Genomic DNA, 16,551 nt, shown 5'->3' on the forward strand with positions numbered 1-16,551 from the left:
GTAGAGCGAGAACAAGGGATGAGTCAAGGAGGGAAAGAGACAGAAAGATAAAGAGAGAGTGAAACATGGAGAGAGAATACATGAGAGAAACTGAGGCTTGAGGAATTGGCATTCAAATAGGCTTTTCCTATCTGGGTGTGATGATGTTCTAGCTTTGCAGCTGCTGCATATTTGGATAAATATTAATAAATATTGTGAGATGGAGAGGGGAAAAAGAGTTGTGGAAATTGCACGGTGTGAATTTTTTACATTTAAGTGCTTTAGCAGACTCTCATCCAGAGCTTCTTACCGTAGTGAGTGCATACATTTCCCCCCATGGGAAATGAACCCACAACCCTGGCATTGCAAGCACCATGCTCTACCAACTGAGCCACATGGGACCCAATGGTAATAATAAAGATATAGCCCCTGTGGCATGGAGAGAAGGGAGTGTGTGCACTGAAATCCAGAAAGTCAAACCTAAAATACAATTATCTACACACAAAGCATGTATTAGAGGGCATGGTTTAGTGACTGAAAAACACACACTTTATTGAGGTTTAGGATAGTGTACAGCAGCAGTTCATTGATCAAACAAAAGTTAGATTCATGTCTTTGTCTTGGTCGCGAACCATTTTCATAAATTAGTAGTATTAAGGGAAGGATGGAAAGTACTGTTTGGAGTTTTCTCAAGTATCTCTGTTTGTCAACACATTGTTAATTCTCTCTTTCAGATCAATTTCAGTTTATCAACAGATTTTTTTCCAGATTCTTGAAAAACAAAAGCTGTTAATGGGTTTTCTTATAATGCAGAACGATTGACTTAGGCCAGACACATTGTACAAAATATTATATAAAAGCTTTCAGGTCTATTTCTCTCACCCTGAACTTGTTCACTTTAATGAGAGTACAGTAAAGCGACTATACAACAATGTTATGAATTCTAGATTACAAATTCACAGTTCTTGAATTATTCATCATCGTCGTCGTCGTCTTCTTCTTCGTCATCATCATCAGAGTCATCAGAGTCATCACCGTCGTCGTCGTCTTCATCATCATCAGAGTCATCACCGTCGTCGTCATCTTCATCATCACCAGAGTCATCAGAATCGTTGTCGTCATCTTCATCATCATCAGAGTCATCAGAATCGTCGTCGTCGTCGTCTTCATCATCATCAGAGTCATCAGAATCGTCGTCGTCGTTGTCATCATCATTGTCGTCGTCATCCTCGGTGTTCAACTTGCCAGACAGGACGTTCTCTATCCAGTCCGCCAGCTTCTGGGCTGTGGGCAGGTCCTGTTCTTCCATCTCCAGCCAGATGCTGTCAGCCTGTCCAGAGGAAGAGAGAGAGTTCAGGGGCCAAAGGTCATGGACCATCATGAGTTAGATCTGAGTTTCACAATTTCTGACTGGTTTCCACCAATTCCTCATGCTGTATTGGAGCTGTTCGGGGACTCACATCCGTAACGTTGACCACGCCGATCTGAGGTTTGAACAGGTCCACCTGGAAGGTCTTCTCCCAGTAGGGGATCAACTGAGGAGAGTGAGAGAGAACACACTGTGAGACCTGAGAACTGTAGGGACTTGAGTTCACTTAGTCCTGTCCGTCCATCCGTCTGTCTGTGCCTCACCAGGGGGAAGTCATCAGGGTCGATCCAGATTATGCTGAGACCAGGGTGGTGGGTGTTGTCTCTAGCCACCTCCTTCAGCAGCTCCAGGAACTCATAACCATCTGAACACCACCAACCAACACATCAAGAAGGTTAGTCTGTGTTTTATCACACCAGGAGAAGTTTGTTTGATTTCCTGAAAGCTTTTGATCCATTTCAGTGATTCTCAGTTTCAGATAAGACTGATATATGAGGTTGCTCTTTTAAAAGCTATGTCACGTTCATCCCCTCAGGAACCTATGTTGCAAAGCTGATGTTGGCCCTGATCAAAGCTGATGTTGGCCGTGATCAAAGCTTATGTTGGTCCTGATCAAAGCTAATGTTGGTCCTGATCAAAGCTAATGTTGGCCCTGATCAAAGCTGATGTTGGCCCTGATCAAAGCTGATGTTGGCCCTGATCAAAGCTGATGTTGGCCCTGATCAAAGCTGATGTTGGCCCTGATCAAAGCTGATGTTACTGTAATATTGATGTATTCTTTACCAGGGTCCTCCTCCTCTGCGAAGGCCACTATATGGCTCCCCTCCACATCGTCCTCCTGAAAATGAGACATCATGAGACTCTGTCCAAGGTTTGAAAGAAATTAACACACGTACTGTTGAACTTGCCTTTCTTGCACTAACACTTGCACTTGCATAAGGTAAATGAACAGACAAAAATCCTCACCCATGTCTCAAACATGTCCTCAGCACGCAGCTTTCGCAGTGTTGGCCTGAAAGCATTACACAACGCTATCAGTCACAGACCATTGATCAAATCATCAGAATGAAATGACTGTGTTTTCTGACAGCCACACTAGGGCGGCAGGTAGCCTAGCGATTAGAGCGTTGGACCAGTAACCGAAATGTCACTAGTTAGAATCCTGAACCGACAAGTTGAAAAATATGTTGATGTGCCCTTGAGCATGGCACTGAACCCTAATTGCTCCAGGGTCGCCACTGATTCCTTCCATACCTTCTGTGTTCAGTGACGAAAGCCACGATCACCTCCTCAGAGTTGGGCCTGTCAGGGAGGGTGACAGGCTCCTCCATGAACGGCTCGTAGAAATCCACCTCATTCATTTTAAGGGTCAGCTCCTTGGCCACCTTAAACACCACAGACACCTGAGTCAGCACCCAACTTCCTGCATTGACAGGAACCCTTCTCACAGACCAAGGAAATAGGATGTCAAGGTATTCATGTCTGTATACTCACAGCTTTCTCAAATGTGGTGAAGAATTTGATGTAGGGTTGGAACTGCTCTGCAGCCTCCTTGAATGCACTGTAGTCTGGAGGAAAGGAGAGGTTTAGGAAGAAGAGAAAGGAATGGATGGGAGGAGGGAGGGAGGGAGGGAGGAGAGGAGAGGAGAGGGCATTTTACTTATTTTGAAGAGGGTGTACTACTGTATAACCACTACTCTATAACCACACCATTTATTATCCGTTGAAGAGAGGTAGACCTTCAGCATTTAGAATAATTCCCCTGCTGCTGCTATCACTTAGCATAGCTGTCAGCGAGCATCTACTAGCTTGTGCGTGCTAGCTAGACTAGGATTGGTCTTTAGGGAGATGCCATTGACACATACGTGTACTGAAATAACTGAGCCCCGTTGACCCCTAGTTCTAGGCTCCCACAGTCGGTCAGGGGTGAGACAGCCGTAGTGCTTATCATGAGTGCGATGCGGTGTCTTACGGTAAATAGAAAAATATTTGGCCCTCGCAGCTGTGTGTGGAGGGAGGGTAAAATTGGACATGTAAATCCATGGTGATGGTGAGTTTAAAATGCTGCGGTTATTATCAAGGCCAGGGGATCAGCCAATAGCAATCCAACCCTGGCCATCACACTAGCATGACAGGGACCACATTTAAACAACCTTAACACATACACACAGAGACACACAGACAGACTGGCAGAAAGACAGAAAGACAGACACACACACACTCACGTTCTGAGTCCTCGTTCTTAAAGTATCCAATGAGGCGGATGTCTTCCTCCATCCTGTCAAATGCCCTCAGCTCCAGAGCATTTCCTATCACCTCCACAGGCTCCTCCAAAAGCTAGAGAGAGAGAGAAAATAACATAACATAACAGTAAGCTGATCCTAGATCTGTGCGTAGTATCAATGAGGGCACTCCCAGACCACTCACGTCTAGTAGGAACTCCACCAGGGTGTTGGCAGAGAGCAGGCCGTCAAACTCAATCACACGGTCTGCCTTGAACACGTACACACTGCCCTCTTCCACCAGGCCTGGGGTCAGAGATCAGGGGTCAGATGGTCAAATACAGACCATTATTTACAGCCATTCACTGAAGGCTTTACAAAAACCTTTTGGTGCTTTCATGTAATGTGCTTCATAGTCATGCAGTATAATAATAATAATGAGCAACTATAGTGCGCACTGAAGTGTTAATGTGTTTCCTTACCCAGCTTCTTGGCAACCTTGGTGTCTTTGTGGGAGTCTACCATTCCAAACCCAATCTCCTTTTCCTCCATAACCTGAGCAGCCAGCTGGAGATGAAGACAAAAGACAGTTAGTGACATTCTTTCAACATCATCATAACACTAAAATTGGAACAGTGTCAAATAGAGCCCTTATTGTTCTATAGTCAGGAACTATGATCCAGTTTCAAGCATGTTTGGCAGGGGGACAGACAAACAGACAGACAGACAGACAGACCGGGCCGAGATTAGGCTTAGTTGGGGTGACGTTATTGAGTAGATAACAGAACAGCCCCAAGGCAACACAAACACACACACATACACACAGAGAGAGACAGAGACAGTCAGATGAGGACTAAAAGTACCATTGCTCCATATCCAGACCAGAATGCTGCAGCCGTTGTGGGCTCAGTAGGTGAGGCTCTGCCAGCCAAGGCCTTGAGCTCTGACAGATCCCAAGGCAAATTGAGGCTAAGAATACCTGACTGACCGAAATATCAGGAGGTGAACAGACGGATTTGTCTTCATCCAGATAATACGTTGACAGGTGATCATTTAGGGCTTTGAAAATCATGTTTGAAAAGCACTTTATGAATACAGTTATCATTGTTAACATTTAGAGGCATGGATTCTCCATTGGTTATAGACAAGAAGAAAGGCTTGTATGTCATACTTTTGACAACCTCTAGCAAACCCAAACAAAGTACACATAGGCCTAGACATAATACAACACAACAGACATTACCACATGCAACATGGAACAAGTAGCCTTTGTCAAAGCATGAGACATTGACAGAGTGATGAAGAAGACTAGATGTGGACTCTTCAAACAAATCTCACTCTGTTCGCTCCTTATAAAATAATGGCACATGTATGTCATATTTTTTTATTTTTATTTTTTTTTTAAGGGGGAATGGATCAGCTTAATATTGCAGATAGATTGTATCTTCTATCAATGTAATTGTCTGCATCACTTCCAATCCCCCATGTTTATTTTTATTTTTTATATATATATTCCCCTTTATTACTTTTCAACCCCACCATCCTTTCCCTACTTGGAGTAAATTAGTGAACAACAACGCCCAGGCCTCTACTTCCGGTCTATACTTACTATCTACACCTTATGGACAGAGTTAATTTTACAATAATTCTATATATACAGTGGGGGGAAAAAGTATTTAGTCAGCCACCAATTGAGCATGTTCTCCCACTTAAAAAGATGAGAGAGGCCTGTAATTTTCATCATAGGTACACATCAACTATGACAGACAAATGAGAAGAAAAAAATCCAGAAAATCACATTGTAGGATTTTTTATGAATTTATTTGTAAATTATGGTGGAAAATAAGTATTTGGTCAATAACAAAAGTTTCTCAATACTTTGTTATATACCCTTTGTTGGCAATGACACAGGTCAAACGTTTTCTGTAAGTCTTCACAAGGTTTTCACACACTGTTGCTGGTATTTTGGCCCATTCCTCCATGCAGATCTCCTCTAGAGCAGTGATGTTTTGGGGCTGTCGCTGGACAACACGGACTTTCAACTCCCTCCAAAGATTTTCTATGGGGTTGAGATCTGGAGACTGGCTAGGCCACTCCAGGACCTTGAAATGCTTCTTACGAAGCCACTCCTTCGTTGCCCGGGCAGTGTGTTTGGGATCATTGTCATGCTGAAAGACCCAGCCATGTTTCATCTTCAATGCCCTTGCTGATGGAAGGAGGTTTTCACTCAAAATCTCATGATACATGGCCCCATTCATTCTTTCCTTTACACGGATCAGTCGTCCTGGTCCCTTTGCAGAAAAACAGCCCCAAAGCATGATGTTTCCACCCCCATGCTTCACAGTAGGTATGGTGTTCTTTGGATGCAACTCAGCATTCTTTGTCCTCCAAACACGACGAGTTTAGTTTTTACCAAAAAGTTATATTTTGGTTTCATCTGACCATATGACATTCTCCCAATCCTCTTCTGGATCATCCAAATGCACTCTAGCAAACTTCAGACGGGCCTGGACATGTACTGGCTTAAGCAGGGGGACACGTCTGGCACTGCAGGATTTGAGTCCCTGGCGGCGTAGTGTGTTACTGATGGTAGGCTTTGTTACTTTGGTCCCAACTCTCTGCAGGTCATTCACTAGGTCCCCCCGTGTGGTTCTGGGATTTTTGCTCACCGTTCTTGTGATCATTTTGACCGCACGGGGTGAGATCTTGCGTGGAGCCCCAGATCGAGGGAGATTATCAGTGGTCTTGTATGTCTTCCATTTCCTAATAATTGCTCCCACAGTTGATTTCTTCAAACCAAGCTGCTTACCTATTGCAGATTCAGTCTTCCCAGCCTGGTGCAGGTCTACAATTTTGTTTCTGGTGTCCTTTGAGAGCTCTTTGGTCTTGGCCATAGTGGAGTTTGGAGTGTGACTGTTTGAGGTTGTGGACAGGTGTCTTTTATACTGATAACAAGTTCAAACAGGTGCCATTAATACAGGTAACGAGTGGAGGACAGAGGAGCCTCTTAAAGAAGAAGTTACAGGTCTGTGAGAGCCAGAAATCTTGCTTGTTTGTAGGTGACCAAATACTTATTTTCCACCATAATTTGCAAATAAATTCATAAAAAATCCTACAATGTCATTTTCTGGAATTTTTTTTCCTCTATTTGTCTGTCATAGTTGACGTGTACCTATGATGAAAATTACAGGCCTCTCTCATCTTTTTAAGTGGGAGAACTTGCACAATTGGTGGCTGACTAAATACATTTTTCCCCCACTGTATATATATATATATATATATATTATTTTTATTTTTTTGCTCCTGAACTTCTTCTACTCTCAACCTCTCCGATCATATTCATGATGTCCATCCGGTTTGCTTCTAAATGCCATATCTTTCTAACTGTGCTCTTTCCCAAAAGCTCCCAACATACAACCTATATACTTATTATGGACACAGTATGCTTACATTATTAGCTATCTTTGTTATTATTTGTTGTTATTTGTTATTAGTCCCATCCTTCAACTCTATTCAATACCTCCCATCTATCTCTTAACACCATCCATATAGGATTTCTATTTGCCATATATATTTCAACCGTACTGTGATGTTTTACAAAAGTTCTGAACCTTTCTATTCTCATTGCTTCTACAGATTGTGAATTAAAAATAAACATTTTTGCTAAAAGTATTATTATATTATTGATTGATTGACTATGACTTTTCAGATCACCCAGTAATGCTATCTGCAAGGTTAGTTCCAGGTAAATATTGCAATCCTTTAGCCATTCCTGGACCTGTGTCCAAAAACAAGCTACAAATGGACAGAACCAAAACAAATGATCTAATGATTCTGTCTCTTCACAGCAAAATCTGCAGAGCTGGGAAGATTGTATCCCCCATATAAATAACATTCTATTGGTAGCAAGAATTGTATATAATAATTTAAATTGAAAGATTCTAATTTTTGAATCCGGTGTCGTTTTGCGTGTCAGTTCATAAACACTATGCCATGGGATCGGTACGTCAAAGATCTCTTCCCAACTATTTTGCAATCTATATGGGACGGCTGTCAATCCTTTGGTCCTTAAGTGAAACTGATATACTTTTTTATTTATCACAGTTTTCCTTAACCAATTATGTTCTTTAATGCAAGGCCGACAGACAAGTTCCTTACTTTCTCCCCCTTCAACTTTCCTCTTCCACTTTTGCGGTAAGGCTGCAATTATTTGGTTGTAATTTTGGGTAGAGCAGACATTTCCATATGTTTTTGTTAGCTGCATGTGCGACATAACTCCACCAGTCCTACCGATTATATCATTTACGAAGATTATACCTTTTTTAAACATTCTGTCAAAAAATAAAGGTTTTTTGTCAATTAGTATATTTGAATTTAACCACAATATTTGTTGCATTATTTGTTCTGTCGTTTCTGGAGGATTAAATTGAAATTGCAACCAACTTTCTATGGCTTGTTTTAGAAATAGTGACATTTGGGAGATTATTTCCTTTTCAAATAACTGAAAGTGAGAGGTTGTAATCTGAATAAAGGGAAAAAGGCCTTTCTTGAACAGTGGGTGAGACAATCTTACTAATTTGCTTGAGAACCAGTTCGGATTTAAGTATAACTTTTGGATGACTGAAGATATTAGTGATAGGTCTAATGCTTTAATATTTAATAATTTCTGTCCTCCGAATTCATATTCATTATATAAATATGCTCTTTTAATTTTGTCTGGCTTGCCGTTCCAAATAAAATTGAATATTTTTTTCTCATATAATTTAAAAAACTGTTTGCTAGGCGTAGGCAAGACCATAAGCAAATAGGTAAACTGGGATAATACTAAAGAGTTAATCAGGGTGATTTTTCCACAAATTGACAGGTATTTTCCTTTCCATGGTAGTAAGATCTTATCTATTTTTGCTAACTTTCTATTAAAATTTATTGAAGTGAGATCATTTATTTCCTTTGGGATATGTATTCCGAGTATATCCACATCACCATCAGACCATTTTATTGGTAAACTACATGGTAATGTAAAAATTGTATTTTTTAGTGATCCAATACGTAATATAGTACATTTGTCATAATTTGGTTTTAATCCAGAGAGGTTAGAAAATGTATCTAGATCCTCTATGAGGCTGTGGAGGGATTCTAGTTGTGGATCTAAAAGAAAACATGAATTATCTGCGTACAATGACACCTTTGTTTTTAAGCCCTGTATTTCTAATCCTCTGATATTATTATTGGATCTGATTTTAATAGCTAACATCTCGATGGCCACAATAAATAGATATGCCGATAGTGGACAACCTTGTTTCACTCCTCTTGACAGTTTAAAACTTTCTGAGAAATAGCCATTATTTACTATTTTACACCTAGGGTTACTATACATGATTTTGACCCATTTTATAAGAGATTCTCCAAAATTGAAATGCTCCAGGCATTTATATATAAACCCCAGTCGAACTTTATCAAATGTCTTTTCGAAGTCTGCTATGAATAGCAGGCCTGGTTTCCCATTTTTTCCATAGTGTTCTATTGTTTCCAATACTTGCCTTATATTATCTCCAATGTATCTTCCATGTAAAAAACCTGTCTGATTAGAATGAATAATATCCGACAATACCTTTTTAATTCTATGCGCTATACATTTTGCTAGGATTTTTGCATCACAACACTGAAGTGTAAGGGGCCTCCAATTTTGTAAATGGACTGGATCTTTATACACTGCTCACAAAAATAAAGGGAACACTAAAATAACACATCCTAGATCTGAATGAATACAATAATCTTATTAAATACTTTTTTCTTTACATAGTTGAATGTGCTGACAACAAAATCACACAAAAATTATCAATGGAAATCAAATTTATCAACCCATGGAGGTCTGGATTTGGAGTCACCCTCAAAATTAAAGTGGAAAACCACACTACAGTCTAATCCAACTTTGATGTAATGTCCTTAAAACAAGTCAAAATGAGGCTCAGTAGTGTGTGTGGCCTCCACGTGCCTGTATGACCTCCCTACAACGCCTGGGCATGCTCCTGATGAGGTGGCGGATGGTCTCCTGAGGGATCTCCTCCCAGAACTGAACTAAAGCATCCGCCAACTCCTGGACAGTCTGTGGTGCAACGTGGCATTGGTGAGTGGAGCGAGACATGATGTCCCAGATGTGCTCAATTTGATTCAGGTCGGGGAACGGGCGGGCCAGTCCATAGCATCAATGCCTTCCTCTTGCAGGAACTGCTGACACACTCCAGCCACATGAGGTCTAGCATTGTCTTGCATTAGGAGGAACCCAGGACCAACCGCACCAGCATATGGTCTCACAAGGGGTCTGAGGATCGCATCTCGGTACCTAATGGCAGTCAGGCTACCTCTGGCGAGCACATGGAGGGCTGTGCGGCACCCCAAAGAAATGCCACCCCACACCATGACTGACCCACCGCCAAACCGGTCATGCTGGAGGATGTTGCAGGCAGCAGAACGTTCTCCACGGCGTCTCCAGACTCTGTCACGTCTTTCACATGCTCAGTGTGAACCTGCTTTCATCTGTGAAGAGCACAGGGCGCAGTGGCGAATTTGCCAATCTTGGTGTTCTCTGGCAAATGCCAAACGTCCTGCACGGTGTTGGGCTGTAAGCACAACCCCCACCTGTGGACATCGGGCCCTCATACCACCCTCATGGAGTCTGTTTCTGACCGTTTGAGCAGACACATGCACATTTGTGGCCTGCTGGAGGTCATTTTGCAGGGCTCTGGCAGTGCTCCTCCTGCTCCTCCTTGCACAAAGGCGGAGGTAGCAGTCCTGCTGCTGGGTTGTTGTCCTCCTACGGCCTCCTCCACGTCTCCTGATGTACTGGCCTGTCTCATGGTAGCGCCTCCATGCTCTGGACACTACGCTGACAGACACAGCAAACCTTCTTGCCACAGCTCGCATTGATGTGCCATCTTGGATGAGCTGCACTACCTGAGCCACTTGTGTGGGTTGTAGACTCCGTCTCATGCTACCACTAGAGTGAAAGCACCGCCAGCATTCAAAAGTGACCAAAACATCAGCCAGGAAGCATAGGAACTGAGAAGTGGTCTGTGGTCACCACCTGCAAAACAAGTCCTTTATTGGGGGTGTCTTGCTAATTGCCTAGAATTTCCACCTGTTGTCTATTCCATTTGCACAACAGCATATGAAATGTATTGTCAATCAGTGTTGCTTCCTAAGTGGACAGTTTGATTTCACAGAAGTGTGATTGACTTGGAGTTACATTGTGTTGTTTAAGTGTTCCCTTTATTTTTTTGAGCAGTGTATTTTCCACTTGTATCCTGTTTCAGTAATAATGAGATCAGACCTTCTTCTTGAGTGTCAGATAATCTACCATTTACATAGGAGTGGTTAAAACATGCTAATAACGGTCCTCTTAGTATATCAAAAAAGGTTTGGTATACCTCGATTGGTATGCCATCCAACCCTGGAGTTTTCCCGGACTTAAAGTCTTTAATTGCATCCAGAAGTTCCTCCTCTGTAATTTCACCTTCACATGAGTATTTCTGTGTGGCTGTTAATTTGACATTATCAATAGAAAAAAAATCTCTACAATTAGCTTCAGTTAGAGGAGATGGAGGCGGCTGAAAAGAAAACATATGCTTAAAGTACTTTGTTTCTTCCTTCAAAATATCATTTGGTGAATTATGGGTGACTCCGTCAATTGTAACCAGTTTCATTAAGTTCTTTTTGGTAGCATTCCTATGTTGAAGATTAAAAAAGAATTTTGTGCATTTTTCCCCATATTCCATCCAGTTTGCTTTATTTTTATAATATATTACACTTGATCTTTCTTGAATAAGTTTTTCCATTTCTTTTTGTTTTTCCTCTAATTTATTCTGAGCCTCTATGTTACAGTTTTTATTGCCATCTATCTGTTCTGTTAGACTTTCTATTTCCTTTCTTAGTATAAACTCTTTTGACCTAAATTGCTTTTGTTTTCGAGATGAGTACTGAATTGCATGGCCTCTAAAGGCACATTTAAAGGTGTCCCATACAATAAGGGGATTCGCTGTACCTATGTTATGTTGGAAAAAGTCAGTTATAAATTCCTTTGTTCTAATTATAAATAAATTATCATCCAATAGGCTTTGATTAAATTTCCAATATCCTCGCCCACGTGGAAATTCAGTCAGAGTAATGTATATGCCTATTATATGATGGTCCGACCGCATTCTGTCCCCTATCAACACTTTTTTTACTTTTGGTGCCAACGAGAATGAGATAAGAAAGAAGTCAAGACGACTAGCTTGATTCAGTCTCCGCCATGTATATCTCACTAGATCAGCATATTTAAGCCTCCATATATCTACTAGTTCTAATGTATCCATAACATTCACAATTTCCTTAAGAGCATGTGGGTGATTGTTTGTGGTGTGATTTCCTTTTCGGTCCATTAAGCTATTTAAAACAGTATTATAATCCCCCACCATAATAATATTGTCTTGAGTTGCTTGCAGGCTTGATAATTTATTATATATATTGTCAAAGAATTGTGGATCATCATTATTTGGTCCGTAAAGGTTAATGAGCCATATCTGTTTATGGTCCAATACCATATTTAAAATAATCCATCTACCTTGCGTATCTATTTGGACAATTTGCACATTCGGATCGAAATTACTATTAATTAATATCATCACCCCTTTTGAATTTCTTTGCCCATGGGAGAAGTATATTTCCCCCCCCCCCATTCTTTTTTCCACGCTACTTCATCTCGAATTGTTGAATGAGTTTCCTGTATACAATAGATATTATATTCCTTCTCTTTGAGCCATGTAAATATTGTTCTTCTTTTGTTATTATCAGCTAAGCCATTACAATTATAACTGGCTATACTTATTTCACCATACACCATAATGAGATACAAGTTTCAAGTCTATTTATCATTATATATGTTTGTAAATTTACCAATAAAAAATAGCGTAATGATTGAGTGTCCATATAGCTGTACCGTGATATTTGCATTGCTACGGAGTAACCCTTCAATTGTTCTCCACTAATTCCCCCGCTAAAGCCCCTCCCCATCCCAAGTTGAGCCGTCATCCCAGTGATCAGCATCCCACCCACATCCCTCCGTATCCCTAAGGCCCCGAGAGGCCAGGACCCATCCATCGAAAACAGCACACAGTGCCACCCACAAAACAGAAGCAGATTAACCGCCAAAAGCATTTCCAATGCTTTCACCTCTATATATATATATCTATATAACTATATATATATTTTTAATTATGCATATCCTATTTTCCATCATTATCAATTAATATGTGTAATAATGTCGGCAGTTCACGCATAGGATTCTAACATATAACCCGGATTGCCATTGTATTACATTTAATTCATTGACAAGCAATTATTATCCTAGCAAATAATTCCTGCGGTCCATCCCATACCCCCCCCCCCCCCCCCCCCCAACATCCCCACCCCCCCACAACAGATGCCAGACAAGCACACACGCACATACTCACATACTCCAACACACTCAACCCCCCTCCTCCACAATCCACCATAAAATCCGATACTCAACAGCTGTTATATCCCAGAGCCCAACTCGAGAAATAACTTGATCTACGAGTGCACATACAGTTAAAGCTGATTGAGAAAGCATGCAGATTGAGCAGAAATTGATAACAATGTGAGATTTGATTAATCTACTTAATCTATGTCAAGTCCTAGGTGATGGAGATCAGATCCACCCTCTTCACCTGAGACACAAACACTCTGATCCCCTGTTGTAACCATTTTCCCAAGCATCTCCATGCGGTCAGACCTTTGATTATTTTGTGCCACCTGGGCCACAATGATAAACCCCCTCTCTGATTGTCCGAGTGTGACCCCCTCCCCATGGGTTACTGCAGCCAGTGTTGCCAGCACTGCCACTACCTGGGTGGGCGTACCCCACCGGAATCCCCACCGGCTAGGTAAAAGGTCGTCAAGGTTCTCATTAGCAGCTTTGAGAATTTCCTTGTATATTATGCTCTCCCATCAGGGGGCTCTGGCTTTGTAGGACCAACCCTGCCAGGCAGGCTCAGAATCTTGAGGGGGCGGTGCTGCTCAAGTAGGTCTCTGACCGCATTTATTTCTCTGTTTAGGCTGCATATTCACAGCAGGTCCATAAAATAGATGGGAACTTCTCTTTGGTGTATGGGTCGCTCAGGTGGGTGTCCAGGTTATAGGGTTAGGGATCTTTCCATCATGATAGGACAATGAATAATTAGATTAGATGTATACTATATTTAAAAATGTATATCCCTCATCTACACAAAATTGAAAGCTCTCTCTCTCACTACCCCTGCTCATAGACCCCCGGTCGGCTCTGGGATATGCAACCATTTCCCCTCTCACTCACTTAACGCCGCACCTTTTCAAACACAAAAATGCACACCACATGGTTGACTGCGGAAGAAATGGGCCGAGCGTGCAAACGCACCCGCATCCACATCTGCCGCAAGGGGGAAAGGACGCCAGAGAGAACACAGGACCAACCACAACAACCATCCGCCAAAACAACAACCTCCCGCCAAAAAAGCCATGTTCTAATTATTTGTATTTAAAGATGTATTATTCTGCTTGTTATATCGTTTTATCCATTTATAAAATACTATACTTACTATAAATGTTATTTAATATTACAATCCCTATCATTGCTAGTATCAGGTGCTCCAATATTTGACTCCTCTATTACAACTTTTAGAATAGCCATGGAGTAGTCTTTGTGTCTCTGAACATTTGGTTGTCAATATATAATTTATCCACCACTAGTGCAACACGTTTCCCTTTTAATCTGTTTTCCTTGAAGATTGGATACAGAACTTTGCGCCTTTCTACAATCTCCTTCGGGAACTGATCATTCATGCCTATTTTCGTGCCAGCAAGTCTTTTTCCCAGGCTTTTCACCATAGCTTTATCCTTAAAAAAAGCTATGTAATCTTATACAGATAACATTTAGTGAAGCAAAAGAGCAAGTAAAGTTCATCATGATTACCCTGGGCCCTAAACCTAGTCCGGTCCACCTGTGGTGAGTTAAATATCTGGGGCTATTAGGAGTGGGAGACTGTGCTCAGGCTAGCTGCTGCACATCACACTCTAACTCAACACAAGCCATGAGGAACACAGGACAGCTAGGGAGAGGAGATTAGGCCAAAGTAGCCCACTGTAGCCCACTGTCACAGCTCAGAAACCACACACTGCTGCAGTAGGATACTAACTGACACTTTACTTGAAGTAGCTTCTTATGAAGTGCTCATTTCCTAATAAACATATTCATAAAACATTAGGACATGGTATAATCAATTAGCTAACCTTCTAGTGATTAAATATACATGTCATTGACATAGTATTTTAAGACCAACTCAATCTAAGCGTAAGCAAAAGAGCATCTGCTGGTAGAGCACGGCACTTGTAACGCCAAGGTAGTGGGTTCGATCCCCGGGACCACCCATACACACACAAAAAAAATTGTATGCACGCATGACTGTGAGACGCTTTGGATAAAAGCGTCTGCTAAATGGCATATTATTATTATAGCAAAACAGGGAGAGAGACAGACCTACTGCAATGCCCTTCACATGTATAGCTCAATAATACAGAACTGGGCAGCCTCACACACACACACACACACACACACACACAAACACTGCACATACACAGTAATATCTCAAAGTCATAAGAATCACTGATTGACAGGGTAGCTCAGCATTCAATCCAATTCAATCAGAGTTGATAATAATGTTTATTTGCATAATAGCCATTTTATGACAGTCTCTCATTCTAGCTTCTTCTGCACTCTTAACCCCTTCAGTAAGTTGTGGGCTCTGTGCCCATTGGAACACAGTGTCTTGGTACTGTAAATTATTTATGGAGTGGGTCAGTGACCCCAGATTGTTAAATCACTTCAGTCCAGCCCAGGTGCTCCCCCTCCCTGGTGACTCTCCCCTTTCTACTCTACCCACCATCTCTTTCTTCTCCTCCTTATCTTTCTCTCTCTGCCCTGTCCTCCTTCAGTGTATCTTCATACTTTCTCCACCATCTCGTTCCTAGGATCCTTCATCCCCACCTCTTACTTCTTACTTCCTTCTCCCCCCACTCCTTCATCCCCACTTCTCCCTCCTCTTCCACCTCCTTTCATCTCTCCTCCCCTACCTCCCTCCTCCCCCACCATCTCCCCTTTTCTCCCCTCCTCCTCCTCAGGCTTACCTCCAGCACCATCTCAGTCATCTGGTGTTGTTTCTGCAGCTCCTTGCCATCAGGGATGGGTTTGTGGTACAGCAGACACAGCATGGTGTACTTCTTCATGGCCTTCTTGTAGTTCTTGTTATTGATGTCGATGACTCTGTCTTTCCCGTCATAGCGAGGGAACTCCAGGCCCTTCTCGGCCGGGATGAGGGGCGCCAGAGACAGGCACGGGAGCAGGAGCATCCACAGGGCATGCATGGTCTAGGGACAAGTTAGGAACAACCACACACCCCAAGAATCACAGAGTAACCTTTAATCACTAGATAAGGCCTCCACAAGAGCACTTAGGCTGAGGAAGGTCAATAAACTCCCCAAAATGAAAAAATATATTTTTTTAAACAATAGAAAGATAGGTGTAGGTTGCCCTTAAGTTATAGTATAAATCTCCTTGGGTCTCCTTCCAAGCCGTGCTCTATAGTCCATGCCGCTTGTTCAGGAACCAGCGATCCTCTCTCTCCCTGTTTCACTCTCTTGCTCCCTCTCTCCAGCTAAGACAAAGAGAAAGAACAGCCCTGACAGACCTGGAGCGCTAGGGGGCTAGATACCGTACATAGCAGCGCCCCTCTCCCCCTGGCCACCACACACAGGCCCATTTTTAGGAGACCAGTTGTTTAGGTGCTAAAAATAAATAGGTGAGTGAGAGAGAAAGAGAGAGAGCGAGAGAGGAGATAGTTTTTTTTTACAGGCCTCCGCTCTCTGCTCACACTCTTACACCATTACGTT

At 42.0% G+C, this 16,551-nt stretch overlaps 1 protein-coding gene across 1 annotated transcript; it reads right to left on the reverse strand.

Annotated features, from left to right (window-relative positions):
* Positions 1–949: 949 nt before the first annotated feature.
* LOC311129492 (calsequestrin-2-like) lies at positions 950–16,026 on the reverse strand (the record flags this gene model as incomplete). The annotated part of the gene is made up of 11 exons (XM_084161782.1): positions 950–1,309; positions 1,440–1,514; positions 1,612–1,712; positions 2,132–2,186; positions 2,315–2,360; positions 2,603–2,733; positions 2,843–2,916; positions 3,574–3,685; positions 3,776–3,876; positions 4,053–4,137; positions 15,790–16,026. The coding sequence occupies 11 exons, from the start codon at positions 16,024–16,026 to the stop codon at positions 950–952; spliced, it is 1,377 nt and encodes a 458-aa protein (XP_084017908.1).
* Between the last annotated feature and the right edge of the window lie 525 nt (positions 16,027–16,551).

This window comes from Coregonus lavaretus (assembly GCF_964263955.1).
Source record: "Coregonus lavaretus genome assembly, chromosome: 5".
NCBI classification, from domain to species: domain Eukaryota; kingdom Metazoa; phylum Chordata; class Actinopteri; order Salmoniformes; family Salmonidae; genus Coregonus; species Coregonus lavaretus.